Source organism: Lissotriton helveticus, chromosome 6 (assembly GCF_964261635.1).
Source record: "Lissotriton helveticus chromosome 6, aLisHel1.1, whole genome shotgun sequence".
Lineage (NCBI taxonomy): Eukaryota > Metazoa > Chordata > Amphibia > Caudata > Salamandridae > Lissotriton > Lissotriton helveticus.
Window position 1 is genome coordinate 1497656527 of NC_136067.1, and position 23785 is coordinate 1497680311.

A 23785-nucleotide genomic window follows, 5' to 3' on the forward strand; every position below is an offset into this window, starting at 1 on the left:
TGAAACTGAGCTATTGCTGGGCTTGGAAGGGAAAAGGATAATCAGATATGACGAGGATTCAGAAAATATAGTTTTATTAGCTGTATACTCCAAGTTCGATGCTGTAGACCATTCCATCTTCAAGGCTGGCTTGCAGACAGACCAGCTGTCAGGTTCTCCTCTTTCCTCGCTGGCCAAACACAGGTTCTCTTTTTACCCCCTTCTTGGTGCCGCATATTTAAGGTGAAATGCAGAGTCCCTCAGGGCTCTTTGCTATCACCATTGTTGGTGAACATTTATATTTAATCTCTAGCACAGCTCATAGGATCCTATGGCTGCTTTGCATGATCCTATGCAGATAATTAGCAGATCACTGAATAGAGGAAGCTGTCCCAGGCTCTCTGAATTACCTCAGGGACTGGATCTTGATTATTCAGTCTTGGATGACTAACAACTTCCTTAGGTTTAATTGAAATAAAACTCAGAGGCTCCTGTTTGGCAAGAGCATGGAAGAATCCTGCTGGAATTATTCAATCTGGTCCCATCAGCTTGAGGGTTTTAATCTTGCTCTAAAATCCAAATCCACCCTTACGGCAGAAAAAATAACCTTCCGAATCTCAGATTAACTTCATGTCTACATCTTCTTTCCCAAATTTCACATTATCAGAAAAAACTTTTATTTTTATACGGAAAACTTAACAATAGGGGTTGTTGCTGCTTGCGTGTTGTCACTCATAGGCTATTGTAATAGTCTATCCTTTGATCTCCAGGAAGATGCTTTATCCAAACTACAGCTAAGAAACTGATTGATCACTCTGGCTTCATTTAGCTTTCTGTTGTCATCTCTAGGCTCAAGTTCGGCCAGTCAGGCAGAATGACATGTAGACATCTGGGCCCAAAGATGCACAATGAATTTTCTTTACATATTGGTGGTAGGAAGGCTTTTCAAAACCAGCAGTTCGGCTTGTACTAGCTTGTCTTCTTTTGTCCGAATCGTTCACGGGCCAATCACTCTCAGTGCAAAGATGTTCTATAATGAAATGTTACCCAGGGTAAAGAATTTTATAACCTTCTGGTTCATATTTCACAGCTATTGTGATTATATCAAGCTCATTATATGGTAGGTCGATGAAAGACTGAACACTCAAACATAATTCAAAAGGTTCCTCACAACAGTGGTCAAATGGATGATTAGTAAATCATTGAAATTTACTTCCACCAGCACCAAATTACCTATGTCACAAGCCTCTACTGTGCTCTGATTTGAAACTTCAGGGCCTGGTGAGACGGTTTATAATTTGGAGTTTCTTTTTTTACTTTGACTTCAACCTGAAACCTCAAATCAACAAGAGTATTTGGTCTAATTATTGTGTTTAGAAACTTTCAAAAATCTTATCCAACCTCCACATCATTTTAAACCTTTAATCCAGACAGTGGGTTCCTTTGATTAGGAGAATGGTAAAAACGTATATTATAGGTTTCTAAATACATTCCTGTTAAGATGGAGCTAGCCCAATACACAGGACCACGGCTCATGCTTGGCCTTCAATGCAGAAAATGCACTACTGGTCATTAGACACGTCACCAAAAGAGTACTGTTGAAATTTTTCTAAATCTGTGACTAAGTCTTGACAAACTTAACCCAGATTTTCATCAAGCCCACTTCCAGTGCTGGTCACCTTCTCAACATCTTCAATCTACATGTGCTTTTCTACTCACTCCTTCTTTCATCTGTTGAGTTCAGGTTAGTTGGTAGAGTTTTCTCCTATCTCACACCAATGGCTTGGAAAAGTTAAGCTCTTCTTCTATGCTGCCAGAAGAACTCTTTTCTTCTCCATACACATCTGAATAACTTGCTGTGTGCCCCAAGTCTGATTTGCCACAAACGTATCTAAGATGTTTTTGGACTTTTGCCTTAGTGTCAAAATACCTCTTGCGGTTGCTGTCACACAATACACACATTCTATTTATCAACATCATCACAACACTGTAATCATCTGATCAGTTGGGGTTTCAAGGGATATATATTGACACCTTTGGGAAGATGGTGAATTATGAAGTGCAGGCACTTGTCCCCAGAAGTGATTCTGGGCCCAATATATCATTCCTATTCACAAACCAATTTGCACACCAACTGGTTTTTAAATGGGTATGCATTGTTATGTTATACCTATTTGTATAGTGCACTAATGACCCGTGAAGACATCCAGGCACTTGAGCAGGTGTGTAGGTGAGTGCGCCTCAGAGTAATTTGAAGAGCCAAGTCTTCAGCTTCATGATGAACTCAAAAGGTGAGGAGAAGGCTCAGATGTGTTGTGGGAGGCCGTTCCATGGTTAGGAGGGTTGCTAAATGACTTGCCTCCGTATGAAGGCCTGCCAGTGCAGGGATGGACGCCAGCAAGGGACAGGAATGGAGATGGGGGGTGAGTGGGGAATTGGGAGCGGTGTTTGAAACTTGGAGCAAAGTAGAAAACAGGCTCTATTTGGTACACACGATGATCTTAAAGTATAATTAATCATTCCTAAAGAAAACATATTCAAAAGAAGTAATATAATATGATTGGGAAAAATAGGCTTTGTTGTTATTATAAAGAACTCCACAAGTCTTCACAGTGTAATTTATGCATGTTTAGCAGCTTTTTTTATAAATAACTCCTTTAGACTTACTTTTCTTTCAATTCACTTTCTCCAACAGCACCACCGATTAAGTTTTCCGCACCAGTAAGCACCTTTTTTGGGTCTATTCTGTACATTTTACACATAGTTCAAAGAGAAAATAATATCAGCATTACTATTCATGTCACAGAAAGTTATTATTTGTTACAGTTCAACTTTTAAACAAAATATGAGAAATGGTGACATTTAACATACATTATATTTGGGCTTATTTGTATCTGCAATTTACAGTAGCGCATATGTGATTTTCCCCACAGACTGGGAAAGCTCTCCCCAAATACTGTTATTCGCTGGAGTACACATCATTAAGCATTTAACATACTTTGCTGGTTAGGTGCTTTGTTGCATTTCTAACCACAATAGATATATAAATATCTATATAGGGGTTAGAAATACTACTTACCATCTAAGCAACACCGTCTCATACATATTAGTTTATTCAGCAGGTGGCATAGAAGCAAACAAAAACAAAAGTATGAATTAAAAAAAATAGAAACACCCAATCTCTTAAAAAAAATACAAATCTAAACTTTATTAAAACATACATCACGTACTAAGACAATATGCAGGATCATGTGACACAAATAAGGCAGCACATTTATCTTCAAATAAGTACAAACACATTAGATATCAATAGAATTTATAAAGTCCAACCAATAATAATAATACCATTTAAACCATATAGTCATCCATTCATACAAGGATGTAGATATGCCATATGATTCCCAATGTTCAGTGCTGCTATAATATAGTTAAATATAGCTTAACAAATCTCACGTGAGCCAAATTGTTGTTAAAATAGCGGGTCCAGCCTTAGATTGCCTTATACTAGCGACTAGCAGCAATATAAAGGTCCCACAAACCTAAACTTTGCCATATAACGGTAATCACCATGTGATTACCGTGATGTAACGCATCGCACTTTACCAACAAACATTAATAAAGCGCACAATCACCTGTAGGGGTCTCTAGGTGCTGGGGGCCGTCGGGAAGTTTAAGCAAGCTATTGTCAGAGTCACATGGTGCTGGGCTAATCTGCCGCCGGGGATCGAACCGTGATCCCCAGATTCCGGAGTCAGTCGCCCTAGCCGCGGTGCCACACCTCTTCAAACATTCCAGACGGAAGGGTTAACACTCATATACCACCTGGTAAGCAAACCGGTGAACCTTCTAAAATTCTGCTATGGTTCAAATGCCCATTAGCATCGGCTAATCATGTTTACCCGCTCCAGTTAATCTGCTGTCATGTGCTTTATTCAATGCTCTGGATGTCTTCCCAGAGGGTTTGACATACCGTGAGCCTTCCAAGACTAGTCGGGTACTTGGAGGGGAGGAAAGAAAGTGGCAGTTATATTTAGAGATGACCTCGACAGAGTGTTCAAAGCAGAAGCCTGGGCTCTTTTTCTTTGGTGGCCTACAGACCCCTGGACATAGGTGTGAAGTAAATGCAACAACTTCTGGCATGATTGGTTAGACTGGTTTTCTATTAGAAAAAATGGTTGTTAGGGCTGGGGATTTTATTTTACAGTGATGATCACTGTAATTCCTTAGCAGAAGGCTTTGGGTCACCCCCTTGATTTAGTCTTTACCTATTTGGGTTGGGCTTTTTAAATAAATCTAGCCTCCGTCGTCGACTTTGAACGATCTCATGCATTTCAGTATCAAAGTGCCAGACACAATGCAGTCTGAAGACAGGCGTGCAGCTTAGCCAGTCAGACATAGGGGCATATTATCAAGGGGATTTATCTCAGCTTTTTTGGCTTTAAAAGCCAAGAAAGCGGAGATAAAATTATCTCCCTATTACCTAGCTGTCGCTAACACCAGTTAGCGAGAGCTAGTAGGAGATAGCGACCATCTTGGGCCCCGCTTTGCATGTCAGTGATATTTATTACTAATGACATGCAAAGTGGGCGTGCCAAGATGTTAGCGACTGGAAACAGTCGCTAACATCGCTATCTCCTATTACCAACTTTTGGAGATATTCGCGCTAAGCGCGAATATCTCCAAAAGCTAACACCTGCCCCTGAGCAGTTCTTAGCCATGTTATCCAATGGTAGGTGGATAACATGGCTAAGAGCATTAGCTCAGTAATGCATGAATATCGCTGACTTTTCAGCGATATTCATGCATTTCGGCCGATTTTTATCGCTTAGGAGATAAACCTTGATAATAGCAAGGTTCCTAAGCGATAAAAATCGCCGCAGCGCGGCGATAAAAATATTGCCGCTAAGCCAACATAGCGATAATTATCGCTAGTGTTTAAATGAATACAATTGAGAACACAGTTTGGCTTGTGTGAGAAATTGGGTTACTGGTTGTAGGGGTAAAACCGTAATCAAGTAGCAACCACAATCTTTCTCAGGGTGAAGTTACAAGCAACTTCATATTAACCTGTGCTTAACCCTCTGGTAGCTTGGCACAAAAGCAGTCAGGCTTACCTTGGAGGAAATTTGTAAAGCATTTATGCAGCACTTCAAACTAATAAAGTGAAACACAACCAACAGAAAAATATCACACCAATTTAGAAAAATAGAACTTTGTTTTAAGACCAAAACAACAAAAATCCAGTCAGTAGAACCAGAGTTATGCAACTTTAAATATTTTAGACAAAATAGCACCAAAATGCACAAACCGCCAACTCTGGTTATCTGGTTGCCCCAAACCAAGACAAAATCGCAAGATCGGGCCAACCGTAATGGAGCTCGGGCCGGCTGCAGGGAGCCAGTTAGGCCCACCGAACAGGAGTACTTTCAATTCTGGTTGCAGAGTGTTGCTGGGTCTCGCATCAATGATGCATTGTGCAGCCAAGACGATACAAGGTCCTGGTCAGAGATGCGTCGCGCAGGTCAGTTCCGAGGGGCTGCAAGGCTAGGTTCTGTGTCATCGTCAACGAGGCCGTTGATGAGGGGGTTCCCAATGCAAAGTCCTGTGTCAAGGATGCATTGCGCACTGGCTGGTTTCAAGGAAGCTGCAGGGCTTGCAATGAAGAGTCCTCGTCTGTGTTGAGGATGTCATCGTCATGGTGATTGCAAGTCAAAGGCCTGCGTCAAGGAAGCATCAAGGATGTATCGTGCAGTGGATTTCTGATGAGACTACGGAATGCAATGCAAAGACAAGCGTCAGAGATTAACCAGGTAGCGTTCCCGATGAGGAGTCTGGTAAGGCGTTCTATCGCGCAGAGCTTCTAAACGGAGACACGTCGCACTGCAGCTCTGATGCTTTGGTTCTGCTGGACCCACAGCTGGGCTGGAAGAGTACCTTCAGGCCCACTTCCAAGGGTTCAGGACTGAGATGGCACCACTTCGGAGGGTAGGACTCACAGCAGGCAGAGACCAGGTGCTGGGTTCAATGTGGTTGGTGCCTTCTGTCATTGAGGCTCTGGTCAGGAGGCCAGCCAACAAACCCTTGGAGTCACTCTGGCGATCCTGGGTTCAAGTGGCGGGTCCAGTCCTTCACTCAGGTAGCAGGGCAGCAGGTAGAAGGTCAGTAGAGTGGCAGTCCTTCTTGCAGAGAAGCACAGTAGTCCTTCTTCTTAGTTTGTCCAGAGGTGTACTATAGAGTTGGGTCTAAGGGTCCAATATTTATACCTGGTGCCCACTCTGAAGTAGAAGAAGTTTCTAGAAGTTTCCACCACCTTAAGGTTCCAAGCAACTCCTTCCTCCGTACCTTTTGCTGCAGTTTGTCTGATATCAGAAAACACCAGTGTCAAACCCCGTGTGAGAGTGCACAGGCAGAGCTTTTGTGATGTGCATGTGCGGCATGTGACACTTCCTCCCCTTCATCAATTCAGTGTCCCATCCTGCCAACACCTAGCTTCCACTTGTCTCACTGTGTGGGAGCAATATACAAAGGCCACCTGCCAGCTACACCTAGACATGTGACCCAGGAGCAGGCTGCAAGTACCAAATGGTTAGGATAAGAAAATGCCAACTTCTAAAAGTGCGCTAAAATTCCAACTTTGCCATTAAAGAGGCTTTTAATTACACCTCTTTAGATCCCAAACTTGGGCTGTCTACTAGCTCCCAACTGAAAGTTATCAATTATTAAATGTAATAAAGTAAGTCAATGTTATCCTATTGGAGGAGTTGGCCTTGCAGTAGTGAAGAACAAATGTAAGAGATTTTTACTACCAGACATGTAAAACTTAAAAGTACAAGTGCAACTTCTTAAATACAAAGCACCCTGCCCCCTGGGCTGACCAGGGCCTAATATAGGGGTGGCTTATATGCATTAAAAAATATTTTGGCCTGGAAAAAGGTTTATTTCCCCAGGTTGAAATGGCAGTTTAGAACTACACACACAGGCTGCAACGGCACACTTGAGACAGGTTTAAAGGGCTACTTAGGTTGGTGCACAATCAATGGTGCAGGCCCACTGCTGTCGCTTAATTTATACACCCTGAGTACATTAGTGCCACTTTACTAGGGACGCACCAGTAAATTAATTGTGCCAATTGGGTACAAGGCTATGCCACCATGCCTAAAGAAGATTGAACAAGCATGTTGGCATTGGTTAGTAGTGGTAAAGTGCACAGAATCTTTCAGCCAGCTACAACAAGGTCAGTAAAACACTTACTATAGTATTAAAACTTCTCAAATGTCTTTGACTAGTATGCTTGTTGTGGTTACCACACACCGTGTCCCTACCACTTTGATAGTCTTTGCAAGTTTTTAATTTAAATTAAGTCTGGCTCTCCAAATAGTATTCAAACTCAGCCAGTTTTTTAGTCACTTGCTCCTGATGTTTAAACAGAGTGTACAGAGTTTTACATTTGTCTTTACCCACTGGCACACTACCAACCTTATGGTAGGCATGAAAGTTCATTCTCTTACACATGAAAGCAAACTTGACAGTCACGTCACTAATCACTCCATGTCCATTACCTCACTACTAACACTATGCAAACTGCTGGACTGATTGTTGCTTAACAATCTAGTTATCTTGAACACTCAGAAAATGTATACACTCGCCAATTGGGATCTTATGCATCAGAGGCAGTGAGACTGCCCTTGTTTCTGGCTTTTGATGGAATAAAGAGCTTCAGAGATGAGGGGGATGCAACATGTTAGGTTTTATGAGTTCCACCTGCCACATTTGATGATGTAGACCATTTCATCTTCAAAGGTAGGCTAGTAGACATAATGGATGTATGATTCTCCTTTTTCCTGGCTGGCCACACACAGGGCTTCTCTCTGCCCCTTTGTGGTGTCTCAGCTGTAATGTGAAATACAAAGTTTTTCAGGTCTCTTTGCTTTCACCAGTGTTGGTGAACATTTATGTCTGACCTCTAGTGCAACTCATAGGATCCTATGGCTGCTTTGCATTATTATACGCAGATAATTCATGGGTCACTGAACAGGTAAAGCAAGCTGTCCCATTCTACCTGAGTTACCCCAGTGACTCAGTGTTGGATGACTAACAACTTCATTAGGCTTAAAGGAAACAAAACTATGGTGCTGCTGGCAAGAATCCATCTGGTCCCACCAGCTTGGGTATTTTACTTTTATTGCTGTAAAATCCCAGGGTAACCTTCCAGCGAAAGAAAATAACCTTCAAAGTTCAAATTCATTCCATTTCCACACCTTTTTTCCCAAATTTCACAGGACGAGAAAAACATTCATTTTTACTAAAGGAACATCACACTAGGGTTGCTCTTGCTTGTGTGCTGTCACTCACTGACCATTGCAAAAATAATACGTTGAGCTCCAAGAAGCTGCCTTACCAAACTACAGCTAAAGAACTGATTGATCACTCAGACTTCTATTAGCTTTCTGTTGTCATCTCTATGTTCAGGATCGCCCAGTCAGGCAGGAGGCCGTATAGCCATCTGGGCCCAATGAGGCAGAATGAACTTCCTTTACATGTTAGCAATACAAAGGCCTTTCAAAGTCAAAAAGTCAAAGTCAAAGTCAAAAAGTTTTTATTTGTTTTGGTACTCAACTGAGGACCACAAATATTATGTAAAACAATTTACAAGGAGAAAATTCATTACAAATTAATACAGTGTTAAAAAGGATTTTAAAAATGTATAGAAGTTATAACATACAAATTCATTTGGTGGGTGTTTACACACCAATAATAGTTCCTTTACTGTTGAAATTCTACATTTGCAGTATATGGGCTCTAGATATCTTGACCGTGCTGTTACTACATTAGGGCTAGGGCATGCAAATAGGAGGTGCTCAATGTTCTGGTCACCCCCTTGACAAAGGGTACATAATGGGGATCCACCAGGTGACCATCTTGATGTAAAGGTTAACACTGGTAGGATACCTAATCGCAACATTGTAATTGCCCTCCTTGCACCATGTGTAAGGGAAAACCCTATGGATGGCTGTCCCTGCTTGTACTCCAATGATTCAACGAAGAGTTTATAAGTAGATAATTTGTTACAGTGTGCAAAGTCAAGTTCAAAACTCAGTTTAGGGGTAAAACATTTTAAAAAATGTTTCAATTGCAAATTTGACCAGGTGAGCCAAATATCCGTACTGATTTTGGCAATTTGGAATACCACAGTCATATTCCTAAAGAATGTTTGCTTTGAAGCATCTAGTTCAAAAGTCTCGATTTTAAGCAGGGAACGTAGTGTTTCTTCTTTTGCGTGAAGGAGATTATAGGCTCACCTGATAGCATAGGAACTTGTAAGTGAGAATTCTAGTCTTAGAGCTTGGACCGGTGTGGATTCTGAGACCTTCAAGATTTTTTTCAGGATTTTCCCTTCTTTTTAGGTCCATATAAGCCCACTGTTTTATAGGGATGTGCTCCATAGCGTAAGATAAAACAGGGGGGATTTTTACTCTGTATATTTTTAGCAGTGAAGAGAAATGCCTGTTCCCTGTAGCAGAGTAGAGTCTGGAGAGGGCTCCGGCATGTAGTTCTGATTTCCTTTTTAAATTATTTATCTGCTTTGTATTTTTTAGATTCTTTGAGAAGATCCTACCGAGATAGGTGTATTCATCAACTTCTTCTACTTTTTCTCCGCCGAGCCTCCAACAATACTTAGCACTTTGTTTCCTGCCAGAGAAGGAAACAACTTTTGTTTTCGTTAAATTTGGAATTAGGAAATTGTCCTTTGAGTATTTATGTAAAATATCTAGGAGCTTTTGTAAACCAAAGGGCGTAAGGTCCAACATCACAATGTCGTCAGCGTAAAGCAGGGCGTGTATACTTTGTGCCGCGATCTTTGGAGGCAGACTTGAACCTTGTTGTAGTTGATATGGCAGGTCACTGAGATATAATGAGAATAATATCGGAGCTAGGAGGCACCCTTGTTTGAGTCCATTAGCCGTTTTAATTGTTTTAGTCAATCCTTTTTCACACCCCATTTGCACTTTACACCACGTATTGGTATGGAGATTAATTATGATCTGCAGCAGTTGTTCCGGTATTCCTAGGCTCCTTAGTTTGTTCCATAAAGTTGGTCTGTCGACAGGATCAAAAGCGGTAGAGTAGTCTATGAATGCTGCGTATACAGACTGAGATTTCCGTACTATATATTTGTCAAAGATGGTCTAGAGAATTGAAATATTGTCAATGACAGAATGATTAGGTCTAAAACCTGCTTGAAACTTGGGTATTAAACCCAGCGAAAAAGCCCAGTCTTTTAGTCGATCCAATACCTCTGCGGCAAAGATTTTCCCTGTAGCATCCATCAGTGCTATTTGGCGATAGTTGCCGGCTATGTTTTTGTTCCCCTTTTTATAAATAGGGATAATGATGCTCCCTTGCCATGACTTTGGTATTTTCCTAGTTTTAAAGATGTAATTAAAGAGGGGTCATAGCATCTGACTCCACTCCTTGGGGTCTGCTTGCAGGACCTTGATGGGTATTTGGTCAGGGCCTGAGGCACCAGTGCTTTTTGCTTTTCGAATATGCATTGCTATAGAGAATGCTGAGGTGTTTATAATCGGGGAATTATTCTTTTCCATGGTGTTATCAGCGTCCTTTTCATCAGGGTTGGTTGGATTTGCCTTATATAGTTCACTCAAGTAAATTTCCCAGTCATAAGGTGGGACCGGAATAGCTTGAAGTTTCTTTTTTGTTCCAGTTATTTTAGCAATTAGGGACCAATATTCTCTCTGATTATATTTTTTAGAGGCTATTTGGATATCAACCCAATTACGGTCTTGCAACGTTCTTTTGTGGCTGTGCTTCTCTCTTCTTAATTGATTTTTTAACTTATTAATTTCTGCCTGAGTTGATGGAGAATAATTCAAGTATTGAGCTAGTGTGAGTTTATTGAGTATTTTTGCAGTAGGTGTATTCCAGTTTTTATTTTTGTTGTTCTTCTTATTATTCACTGATGAAACCTTTTGTAACTTATCTAGAAGAGCACATTTAAGTTTGTTAACTATGTATTCAAAATTTGTTATTGGATCATCTGAATATGTTTTTGTTAAAAGTTGAGTATGTGTAATCAGAGCGGTTATATTGTCCAAAGTTGATGAATTCCAAAAAATCCGCCTCTGATCAGCTTTTACCAATATAGTGCTATTATAGAATATGATCTGGCTTGTAGAGGAATGGTTGGCCATCCAATGAGTGGATAGATGTAATAGTGCGTGATCACTCTCATCGATAAAGTTGGAATGCAAATACATAACTGTCTCCAATAATTCCATGCCACAGATGATGTAGTCGATAATTGAGAAGGTTCCATTACCTCGTCTAGTATACGATGCCGGTGTATCTCCTTCTACATTGCCATTCAAGATTGTCCCATTTAGATTTGGAAGTAATGATAATAGCAATTTACCTCTTTTATCTGAGTTTATTCCTTTGGGAAATTTTGGAATGGATATTTCCAGTGATTCTTCTTTATATAGGTTTACCCACTTTCTAATTTCACAGTTAGAGATTTTTCCATTAAGATCGCCCATGATTATATATGACAGATATAATCGATCTTCTATTATCTGAGAGATTGTTTCCATAATATCCGCAAATAGGGCGTCTTGGTTAGTGCCAGGTGGGGCATATACATTAAAGATCAGGATTTCCTTTGGTGGAGCTGTAATGTGTGTTTTTAATGATACCTTAATGCATTGAAGATTATCGGAATTGGTCTCGACGATCTTTTGAGCCCATAAATATTCCTCCCTGAGTAGGATTGCCAGTCCACCCTTTGCATGGCCCCGATTAGTTGCTTTTGCAGGAATATCATAAACATAGTAGCCTTTATGGAAGAAAGATTTTGTTGCCCAGGTTTCCTGTAGAATCAGGATGTCAGGTTGATTTATGGTAGCTTCAATCATTTTATTCTTAGTTTTTCCAGCCATATTCCACGAGGTAATCTTCAAGCCTTTGTTAAACAGTAAGTTGTTGGCAGTTAATGATTTTGTTACTGTTTAGTATCTCCGAGACCCAAGCCCAAGACTTTATAGTTTTATTGGCCTCCTTTACTTCTAAGTCTTTGCACCAGACTACCCTTTCACCATTGTTCACATGGATTTTCAGATTTTCAGGGTATCCTTCCCTAAATGAATCGATCTTGAATCTTCTGATACAAGAGTATTTTTGTAATGATTTTTGGATTGCATGCTCAAATTTGGCCCAAAAGGACCATTGGACCTTTTATTAGATTTATTTTCCTCCGGTTCAGATATTTCAATTACGTCATAGCCGCATTTATGAAGTATCTCCTTTTCACTAAGAATAATCCCAGGGAGAACTGATGACCAAAAGGATACCATCACTATTTTATTATTTTCTTTTTTGGGGAAGATCACCAGGTCTATTTCTTTGCTGGTCAAAGATTGTAGAGGCAGTATTTGTTGGAGAAGATTGATTATCCTTCCTCGATTGAGTGGCACGTTATCGATTGGAAAAAGTTCTTCAAATTGTAAAATTTTGGACGGTTTTGCTTCCCCACGTAAGGATTTCTTATCATCATCTTCTCCTATTCCTTTATTTCTATGCCATATTTCTGAAAATGATATGGGCGGAAGGTATTCGTCAGCTCTTGGATTCAATGATTGTACTTTCTGTATGATTTTTCTGTCACTGGTTGCCTCTTTTTTGATGATATTAAGGTTTGGAATTTCCTCCTGTCTCTCACAAATTTTTCGAGGTGTGATAGGTTTTTGAAATTTGAGCTTACGAGTTTTCTTTTTATTAATTCTTCTTATCGGTTTTCTTCTCCTTTTTTTCCTTCCTTCTTCCTGGATTTCTGTTATTTTAGAGGTTATTTCTCCTTGATCAGCATCAGGTATATGTTTAGTGCTGTTTTCCTGGTCACCCTTGTCACAAACAGTTTTATGCGAATCCGTTTTTTTGGTGGGGTTTGAAAAAATAGAGTACTGTTTAACAACTTTTGGGGGTTCTTCTCTGAAGAGTTTCTTTAGGGAGTATATGGTGGAATCCTTATGGATTTCCGGAATTTCCTTTATTTGTTTTCCTATTTTTTCTATTTTTAATGTTTGAGTACTAGAGTCACGTTTTGTTTGTATCTGTATACTTTTGTTGATTTTAATTGGGTTATTCTTTTGCAGTTGCGTCGTATCAGATGTTTGTTGTTTTTTCATTGCTTCGACGGATTCTTTTTTCTTTTTCTCCTCTACTAAAAACGTTAGTATACCAATTTGTATATCTATAGTTTGATCCGAATTTTCCAGAATATGTCCTAAAAAAGAAAGGACCGATTCCAAGATTTCCTGTAGAGAAAAAAGAGCCTTTGACATTGGGTTTACGGAGTTAGTGTTATTAATATTTTTAGGAAAGAAAGGGTCCAGAGAGGAATCAAGTACGAGATCTTGTTCTAATGTTTTTTTCGAAGAACTGTTGGATAATTTGTCTAGGTTTGACTGTGCTTCTGAATTATTGTCCACTAACTTCAAGTTGATTCCATGAGGATCATCGATACGATCTGGGCTCCCTGACCGTTTTATTGGAGTTGAAGATGTTAAATGAATCGCATCATGGTCCAGGGATTGTAATTCCTGTGATGAGCAGATTGTCTTTTGATAAAGTTCAAGATCAAGCTCACTTAGATTATGGGTAGCTTGTTGGTTCAAAGAATAAAGCATTTTTTCCTCCATATTTTCAAAAGGATCCAGATTTTTTTCTATTTCCGGAATATGGGTAGATAATTCCCTTTTTGATGATAAGGCAGAAAAGTAATTACTGATTGCCGGGGTCCTAGTTATCCGGCCATGTTTTACTGCTTTGTCAGAGGATTTCCTGACTGCTTCCTCAGTGCCCATTCGCTTCATAAATATTGTACGAGATCTTAATTTTTTGAATCCCATTAGACTTTCCTGGAATAGGCCTGATAGTTGTAAATAATAGTGCTTTCTCCAGTGAATTATATGTGATTGTTATTGAGACTTCAGCACAAATCACCGTGTCCCTTTGTGTCAGTCTCAGTATCTTTGTTGTTACACCTACCACACTGGCAATCGGATGTATTACTTATCACAAAGTTGCCCAGTACATGAAAAGTGTGGATATAGATGTTAATAGGGTGGCCCGTCCCGTCCTTGTACGTCCCCGGACGGCCACAGACGGCCCGCCCTTTGCCCGGGCTTCTCCCGGTCGCTCCCGCGCAGCGGGGCAAGTGCAATATATTTATAGAGATTAGGAAAGGGGGAGGAGCCTGCAGGGAGAGCTGCCCGGGTGTGTACGATCAGGGCGGGCGGGCGCTCCTGGGACTGGTAGTCCTGCGCATCCGCTCGCTCGCTCGCAGCCCTGCAGGTTCAGTTGGCAAGTATCCCCTTTAGTGGCAAATAGTTGTAGGAACTGCCCAGACGACGCGGGACCCGCGAAGCGGGTACCACGAGTTGCTAAATGAAGGCGGGTGGAAGAAAGAAACAAATTCAGCTGCTGCTGAGAGGCTCCTGCCCGAGATTCAAGCACAAGGTTTCCACAAAAAGTGTTACAAAGGCCTTTCAAAGCTGTTCGGCTGATATTTGTTTGTCTTCTTTTGTCCTTATCGTTCACTGGTCAATCAGCCTCAGTGCAAATATATCCTCTGAGAGTGCAAGTGCTTTATAAATAGAAACATGAAATATCACCCCCAGAGGAAACAATTTTATAAACTACTGATTCATATTTCACAGCCATTGTGATTATATCAAGCTTCTTATGTGGCTCATAATATGGCTGGCCAATGAAAGACTGAACACTCAAACATAATTCAAAGGGTTCCTCTCAACAGTGGTAAAATAGATGATTAGTAAACCATTGAAATTTCTTTCCACAAGCACCAAATTACCTACGCTATGAGGCCCTATGGACCTCTGGTTTGACACTTTGTGGCCTACTTGACCAGCTGTGATGGTTTGTAATTCAGGGTTTATTTGTATACTTTGACTTCAACCCCAAACCTAAAATCAACACGCATATTTGGTCTAATTGTTGGGTTAAAATATTTTCAAAAATCTTATCTATCCTCCACCTAATTTTAAGACTGTAATCCAGACAATGGGTCCCTCTAATCAGGATGATGGTGAAAACCTACATTAGAGCTTAAATTATGGCTAAAATGGAGTTAGCTCGATACATGTGACAAAGGTTCATTCTGGGCCTTGCATGCAGAGAATGCACTACTGGTCATCTGACAGGTCACCAAAAGAGTCCTGTGGAATTTCTCTAAATCTGCCACTAAGTCCCCACAAACTGGACCCAGCTTTTCTTCAAGCCCATTTACAGTGCGAGTCCCCATCTCAACATCTTCAATCTATATATGCTTTTCTCCTCACTCCTCCTTTTATCTGCAGAGTTCAGGTTAGTTGGGAGAGCTTTCTCCTATCTCACACCAATGGCTTGGAAAAGTCTACCTATTCTTCTATGCTGCCAACTGAACTCAAGTTTAGTCAAGTCAATTTGCTTTATTCGAGGTTAACTCATAAAAGCATATGCAATCTTCAATAAAACCATTAAAAAAAATTGTGTTAAAAGTAGGACTTAAAACAGATAAAATACATCAATTTCATTGCGAGATAAGAATTTACAGATAAAATGCAGACACTTTTGCAATACATCATTTACAAAGTTAAAGAGATACCTAACTTAAAAGAGACAATCAACTGCCTAAAAACTTCTGTCTAATAGTCCATGACCAACCAAGATATTTGGCGGTGGCTATTACTATAGGCAGTAAAGTGCTAGTGCGTATAATTCTTAGAGCTACCACACTACTGGTCGTACCTAAATTCCTGCACATTGGGGTAAGCCAGATGTGCCTTGGCTCTGCATAGATTGTACAAGCAAATAAAAAATGGCCAATTGTTTCATTATGTGCTCCATAAGAGGGGCAATTGCTAATTGATGGACCATCCCACCTGCCTGTCAGAGATCTAAGGGGAAGGGCACCCGTTTTGGTTTGGAAGAACAACTTCCTATCCCTCGGGCTAGTTATAGCGTCCCAGTAGAGTTCTAGGCTGGGAAAGGGCTTTGCTTCTAGAAATCTTCCAGCCATAGTCTCTGTACTGGTATCGCTCCAATTTCGAGCGGCCACCTTTTCCCAATAGATTTCTTTAAGGACTTTCTTTGGTGGGAATGAAGCTACCTCTGGGTTTTCCCATAACATGCGAAGACCGAGATCACCCAGCATTTTACTAAGTTCATTCAGCCATCCAATTTTGTGGAACACATCTGCTTTGATAATGTCCAAAAACCCCTCAGCATAATGTGAAAGTTCAGGTGTAGTCCAGAGTTCCCCCAGCTTGGAAGCAGGCCTTGATTGTTCCCCTTATAAAAAAGGTGTCCCTCGATCCCCATCTCCCGGCCAGCTATCGCCTGATCTTGCTTCTCCCTGCTATTGCTAAAGTGTGTGAGAAAATGGTTAATAAGCAGTTGACTGCCTATGTTGAACAACACGGACTCCTTCATCCATCCCAATCTGGCTTTAGAGCCTCATATATAGTACGGCGTCTGCACTGGTGGAAATTTCTGAAGCCTTAGATATGGGCGGCAGGGCATTACTGGTCCTTTTGGACTTGTCTGCTGCTTTTGATCAGGTTCTCCATTCACTTCCCCTTGCTCTTTTGCAACAGTTGGGTATTATGGGCTCCGCTAGTAAGTGGCTTAAATCCTTTCTGGAAGGGAGAACTCAGCGACTTTGGATCCCTCCGTTCACGTCCACCACTCAAGAATTGTGAACCGGGGTACCTCAAAGATTCGTGTTAAGCCCGCTTTTCTTCAACATCTATATGTCTCCTCTCATTCAGCTGGCGGATGAATAAGGTGCCAAAGTTGTCGCCTATGCTGACGATACTCAGCTTCTGTTTACTTGGAATAAGCATGAGTAGTCTACGGATCATGTTAAAACCTGTCTTGCAGCTATGTTTAATTGGCTCACTTCCGCCCAGCCAAGTGCAATGAAGATAAAACAGAGATTTTATTCTTTGGTGCATTTACCTCTCTGTTCTGGCACTCTTTTTGGCCGGAGGAGTCCCCTAAGCCCTCGCCGCAGGGTCTCCCAATCAAGAACCTTGGGATTTGGTTCGACTAAAGGCTTAGCTTCAGTAGCCAAATCAGTAAGCTGACTGGTACCTGCTTTGGTATTCTGAAGCTACTTAAAAAGTTTTTGCCTTTTCTCCCCTTAGCGGCTAAGGAAACGGTTGCCCATGTGCTAGTCATCTCCTGTATCGACTATGAGAAGGCACTCTACGTAGGTCTTCCTGGCTTTCTTTTGGATAGACTGCAGGTGGTCCAAAACGCAGCTGCCAGACTTCTTCTCTGGCTCCCCAAACGTATGAGTGTCAGGCAACATATGCATAATCTGCACTGGCTTCTTGTGAGAACACGGGTCAAGTTTAAGGCTCTGGTAACAGCCCACACTGCCTTGTACGAGTATGGCCCTGTCTATCTTAGGAAGCGCTTTCAGTTCTACGTCCCCCGTAGACACTCGCGCTCCTCTAATATGTTAATGGCATCTATGCCCAGATACCGCCTGAAAAGGTAAGGTGGCAGTTACTTCAGCTACCTGCCCGCTGAGGCCTGGAACTCTCTCCTGTTTTATTTACGCAGCCTGCAAAATCCCATTCAATTCAGAAAAAATCTTAAAACTTTCCATTTTAACTGAAGATCTTTTTTGTTTCCTTCCTTGTTTTACTGTGTGCTCACGCTGGGACACTCTTTTGAGTAGCTGTGCGCGTATAAAACCTGCTAACATAACATATACTAGGGACTGATAAGGGTACCCCAGTATCCAATCTGGGATGTACCTAAGTACTTACCATACAATTTAGGGGGGAAAGCAGAGAGACTGGGATCCTGATTAGCAGGATCCCCTTCAGACTAGTCAGAAACAACATAACATCAAGCAAAAAGTGGGGATAACCATAGAAGCAGATCCTACTTTCCTACACGTACTAATCACCCGCGAGGATAACCAGGCATTTCAGCAGGTGTATAGTTGAGTGTCCCCCCCAGAGTAATTTGAAGAGCCAGATCCTCAACTTCTTGATGTACTTAAAAAGTGACAGGAGGCTCTGATGTGTTATGGGAGGTTGTTCCATGTTTTAGTGCGGTGTATGAAAATGAATGACCTCCTGTTCTGCTATTGTGACTATATGGGATGTGTGCGAGTGGGAGTGAGGCAAAGCATAAGTGTCTGTTAGGCTGCGAAATACAACCTTTATGGTAATAGGTCAGATTGCAAATTGTTTGAAACTTGCAGGACAGTAGAAAAAAAACTCTATTTGCTTCATATAATGATTTAAAGCATGATTAACCATTCCTAAAGAAAACATATAAAAAAGAAGTAATATAAAATGATGCGGGAAAAACATATATTTGTTATTATTATAAACCACTTCATGCGTGTTTTACAGTAATTTATGCATATTTACTTGTTTTTTGTATGAATACATTCTTTAGACTTACATTTCTTTCAATGGACTTTCTCCAACAGCACCATTAACCAAATTCGTCACGCCAGTTAACATCTTATTTGGGTCTATTCTGTAAATTTTACACAATTATCACAGAGAAATAAATATTAGCATTACTATTCATATCACACGAAGTTATTATTTGTTACAGTTCAACTTTTAAACAAAATTTGAGGCATAGTGATATTTAATATGCTTTATATTTGGGCCTATTCTTATATGCAATATATAGTAGAGCATAAGAGATTTTCCCCACAGACTGGGAAATCTCCCCAAAATCCTGTTATTCACTGGAGTACACATCATTAAGCATTTAAACTGTTTACCGTAATAAATATGGAGAAGATACCTTGCTGGTTATGTGGTTTGTTGTAATTCTAACCACTACAGATATATAAATGTCAATAAATGGTTTAGAAATACTACTTACCACCTAGGCAGCAAAGTCTCATACATATTAGTTTATTCAGCAGGATGGTATGAAAGATTACAAAACAAAAGTACAAATTCGAAAAAATAGAATCAACACCCAACCTTTTGAAAATAATTATAAATCTAAACTTTATTAAAACTTACAACATCACATACTAAGACAATATGCAGGATTATGTGACATAAATAAGGCAGCATATTCATCTTCAAACAAGTACAAACGCATTAGATATCAATAGAATTTATGAAGTCTAACCAATAATAATAATACCATTTAAACTATTTAAACAATATAAATAGTCATCCATTCATACAAGGATGTAGATGTGCCATATGTTTTCCAATGTTCAGTGCTGCTCCAATATAGTTAATTATAGCATAACAAGTCAAGTCAAGTCAAGTCAAGAGATTTATATAGCGCGCTACATACCCAGAGGGTCTCAAGGCGCTTGAATGAGGGTGGGGAATTACTTGTCGAATATCCATGTTTTAAGTTGCTTTCTGAATGTTAGGTGGTTCTGAGTAAGGCGAAGGTGAGTGGGAAGTGAGTTCCAGGTTTTAGCTGCCAGGTAGGAGAAGGATCTGCCTCCCATGGTGGTTTTGTTGATGCGAGGTACAGTGGCAAGGGCTTGGTTGGAGGATCGTAGCTGGCGGGAGGGGGTGTAGAAGGACAGTCGTGTGTTGAGGCATTCGGGTCCAATTTCGTAAAGTGCTTTGTGTGCGTGGGTTAGGAGGCGGAAAGTAATTCTCTTATTGACGGGGAGCCAGTGGAGGTTTTTCAGGTGACCAGAGATGTGTTCTTTACGCGGGATGTCTAATATGAGCCTGGCTGAAGCGTTCTGGATGCGTTGGAGTTTTTTCTGGAGTTTTGCGGTGGTACCGGCGTATAGGGTGTTTCCGTAGTCCAGGCGGCTCGTGACCAGTGCGTGGGTGACCGTTTTTCTAGTTTCAGTGGGGATCCAGCGAAATGTTTTTTTGAGCATGCGAAGAATGTTGAAGCAAGATGAAGAAACGGCGTTGACTTGTCTGTTCATCGAGAGTGAGGAATCCAGGATGACGCCCAGGTTCCGTGCGTGGTCCGTCGGGATGGGTGCTTTTCCAAGGGCCTCTGGCCACCAAGAGTCATCCCAGGCGGAGGGGGAGGTGCCTAGGATGAGGACTTCTGTTTTGTCGGAGTTCAGTTTCAGACGGCTGTGCTTCATCCATACGGCTACTTCTTTCATTCCTTCATGCAGGTTGGTTTTGGCGGTGTTTGGGTCTTTGGTGAGTGAGAGGATCAGTTGAGTGTCATCAGCGTAGGAGATGATGTTGAGGTTGTGTTGGCGTGCGATGGTCGCGAGGGGGCTCATATATACGTTGAAGAGGGTGGGGCTGAGTGAGGATCCTTGTGGTACGCCGCAGATGACTTCAGTGTCCTCTGACTTGAATGGTGGGAGGCGGACTCTCTGGGTTCTTCCGGTGAGGAACGAGGTGATCCATTCCAGTGCTTTTCCTTGGATTCCGACGTTTCTGAGGCGCTGTAAAAGGGTGCTGTGACAGACTGTGTCGAAGGCTGCGGAGAGGTCGAGGAGGATGAGGGCGACTGTGTCTCCATTGTCCAGTAGAGTTCGAATGTCGTCTGTTGCTGCGATGAGGGCGGTTTCAGTGCTGTGTTTGGCTCGGAAGCCGGACTGTGAGGAGTCGAGGGATTTGTTGGTTTCGAGGAAGGCGGCGAGCTGGTTGTTGACCGCTTTCTCGATGACTTTGGCCGGGAATGGAAGGAGCGAGATGGGGCGGTAGTTTTTGAGTTCGGTGGGGTCAGCTGTGGGTTTTTTCAGAAGGGCGCTGAGTTCTGCGTGTTTCCAACTTTCCGGGAAGGTTGCGGAGTTGAGGGAGCAGTTGATGACGTCTCGGAGGTGCGGTGCTATAATGGAGTCTGCTTTGTTAAAGATGTGGTGAGGGCATGGGTCTGTGGGGGATCCTGAGTGGATAGAGTTCATCAGACGGATGGTGTCCTCAGTGGAGATTGGGTTCCAGTCATTGAGGATGTTCAAGGGGGGTGGGGGTCCTGCAGAGGGTTGGGTGGGTTGGTCTTCGGGTCGGTTGTCGAAGCTGTTGTGGATGTCTGCAATTTTGTTGTGGAAGAATGAGGCTAGGGAGTCGCAGAGGGCTTGAGAGGGGGTGATGTCGTTGGAGTTGGCTGAGGGGTTGGTGAATTCCTTGACGATGTTGAATAGTTCCTTGCTGTTGTGGGCGTTGCTATCTAGTCGGTCCTTAAAAGCGGCTTTCTTGGCATTCCGGATCAGTTGGTGGTGTATGCGGGTGGCGTTTTTGAAGGCGTCCTTGGTGCTGGTGTTTGGGTCTTTTTTCCAGGCCTTCTCAAGGGAGCGACATAGTTTCTTGGATTTCTTAAGATCATCGTTGAACCAGGAGGCCTTCTTGCTGCCTAGTTTGATATGTCGTTTTTTCAGTGGTGCTAGGATGTCGGCGCTGTTGGATAACCACTGGGTGAGGTTAGTGGCTGCTTGGTCGGGGTTTGAGGAGTGGGCGGGGGGGTTTTGAAGAAGCGATGAGGAGATCTGGTCGATGGTGATTTTGTTCCAGTTTCTTCGCAGAGTGGGTTGGGGGTTGTTGTTGGAAGTGGACTTGTTGTAGGTAAAGTGAACGCAGCTGTGGTCAGTCCAAAGGAGGGCGTGGTGTGGCTGAAGGAGACATGTTTGCTGGAGGTGAAGATAGGGTCGAGTGTGTGACCTGCGATGTGGGTGGGGGTAGTGACAAGTTGTTTAAGTCCAAGGTTGGCGAGGTTGTCCAAAAGGGTGGTGGTGTTGCGGTCGTTGTTCTTTTCAAGGTGAAAGTTGAGGTCTCCCAAAAGGATGTAATCCTCGGAGGGGAGCGCGTGTGGAGTGATGAAGTCCGTGATGTCTTCACTAAATTGTGCGCGGGGTCCTGGTGGCCTGTAGAGGAGGGTGCCTCTGAGTGTGGTCTTGGGGTCGATGTGGATCTGGAAGTGAAGGTGTTCAGTGTTGGCGAGATTGACGTCTGAACTGGTTGAGATGCGGATGGATTTCTTATGGACGATAGCGATGCCTCCTCCTGTGTGGCCGGTACGGTCCTTGCGAATGATCTTATAGCCTTCCGGGATGGCAATGGTGATGTCTGGGGCTGATGAGGCGTTCATCCATGTTTCTGTTAGGAAGGCGACGTCTGGAGAGATGGTGTCTAGTAGATTCCAGAGGTCGATGGCGTGCCTGTGGACCGAGCGGGTGTTGAGCTGGATGCATTGTAGGTGGTTGGGGTCGGATATCTGTTGTGTGTTCGTAGATGAGGAGTTGTTCTTGGTGCCGTCAAACTTGCAGGAGTTGCAAGAGAAGGGTCCATGGGTGTGTCCAGGAGCGGCTTGGACGCAGTTGGGGGGACGGCCGGGGTCAAGGGCTAGGAGGGTGGTGGCATCGTACGTAATGCGGGAGGGGAGGGAGGTACGGGGGCCAGGGGGTCTGGCGCTGGGCGCGGTCCAGGCGCGGACGGGCGTAGACGGGCTTACCTTTGGCGCACCTTCGGCGCGGATTGGGCGCGGTCGCTGCGCGTGAACGCTGCACGCAAGAGCAACTGTCATATGTGGATGGTGGAAGGGGAGGGGCGAAGGAGGGTCAGCTGGGAGGCGGGGCGGGCTGTGGAGGAGGTGCTACGAGGCAACAACAACAATGAAGATGGCGGCCCTCGCGTAAACTCGAGGTAGGCAGGGTCACCAAATGCACAATAATGGCTGCAGACTAATAAGGAAATGCGGCGTGCAGTACAGTATACAGTATGCAAACAGACACACTCAATGCAATTAATAGACAAATAATGCGGGCTTCAGGCACAGCGCAGCGGTAATACTATTAAAAGCGATGCAAAATGGTGTAATAGCGATCTAGAGGCACTCGCGCTATAGCGCTAATCAATTATGAGGCGCTATGCAGCTTTTGGCAAAGTTAGAGTAGGAGGCAGGGAGCGCAGTACGATACCAGGCAGGAGCTCTTGTGGGGGAGCGACCACTTCTGAAAGCGCCAGAGGGGTCACAGCGCTAGCGAGGCTAGGAGCGAGAGGTGTAGTCCGTGGGAAGGAGGGTCAGCTGGGAGGCGGGGCGGGCTGTGGAGGAGGTGCTACGAGGCAACAACAACAATGAAGATGGCGGCCCTCGCGTAAACTCGAGGTAGGCAGGGTCACCAAATGCACAATAATGGCTGCAGACTAATAAGGAAATGCGGCGTGCAGTACAGTATACAGTATGCAAACAGACACACTCAATGCAATTAATAGACAAATAATGCGGGCTTCAGGCACAGCGCAGCGGTAATACTATTAAAAGCGATGCAAAATGGTGTAATAGCGATCTAGAGGCACTCGCGCTATAGCGCTAATCAATTATGAGGCGCTATGCAGCTTTTGGCAAAGTTAGAGTAGGAGGCAGGGAGCGCAGTACGATACCAGGCAGGAGCTCTTGTGGGGGAGCGACCACTTCTGAAAGCGCCAGAGGGGTCACAGCGCTAGCGAGGCTAGGAGCGAGAGGTGTAGTCCGTGGGAAGGAGGGTCAGCTGGGAGGCGGGGCGGGCTGTGGAGGAGGTGCTACGAGGCAACAACAACAATGAATTCTCAGTCTCAGGTGAGCCTAATTATTGATAAAATAGCGGACCAGCCTTAGATTGTCTTATTCTAGCGACTAGCAGCAATGTAAAGGTCCCACAAAGTATAACTTTGCGGTGTAATGGTAATCAAAATGTGATTACCGTGATGGAATTGTCTTCAATGTAATGCATCGCACTTTACCAAAGAAAATTCCAGACAGAAGGGTTAACACTCATATACCACCTGGTAATCAAACTGGTGAACCTTCTAAAATT

General features: G+C 42.8%; 1 protein-coding gene across 1 annotated transcript in view; it reads right to left on the bottom strand.

Annotated features, from left to right (window-relative positions):
* Positions 1 to 23785, bottom strand: part of LOC144762755 (uncharacterized) — an 842179-nt gene that overhangs the window by 471585 nt on the left and 346809 nt on the right. Inside the window, exons 18-19 of the mRNA XM_078648006.1 lie at positions 18484 to 18561; positions 2647 to 2724 (exon numbers count right to left, since the gene is read on the bottom strand). Coding sequence (XP_078504132.1) covers positions 2647 to 2724; positions 18484 to 18561 — 156 coding nt within the window. The remainder of the gene's footprint in view (positions 1 to 2646; positions 2725 to 18483; positions 18562 to 23785) is intronic.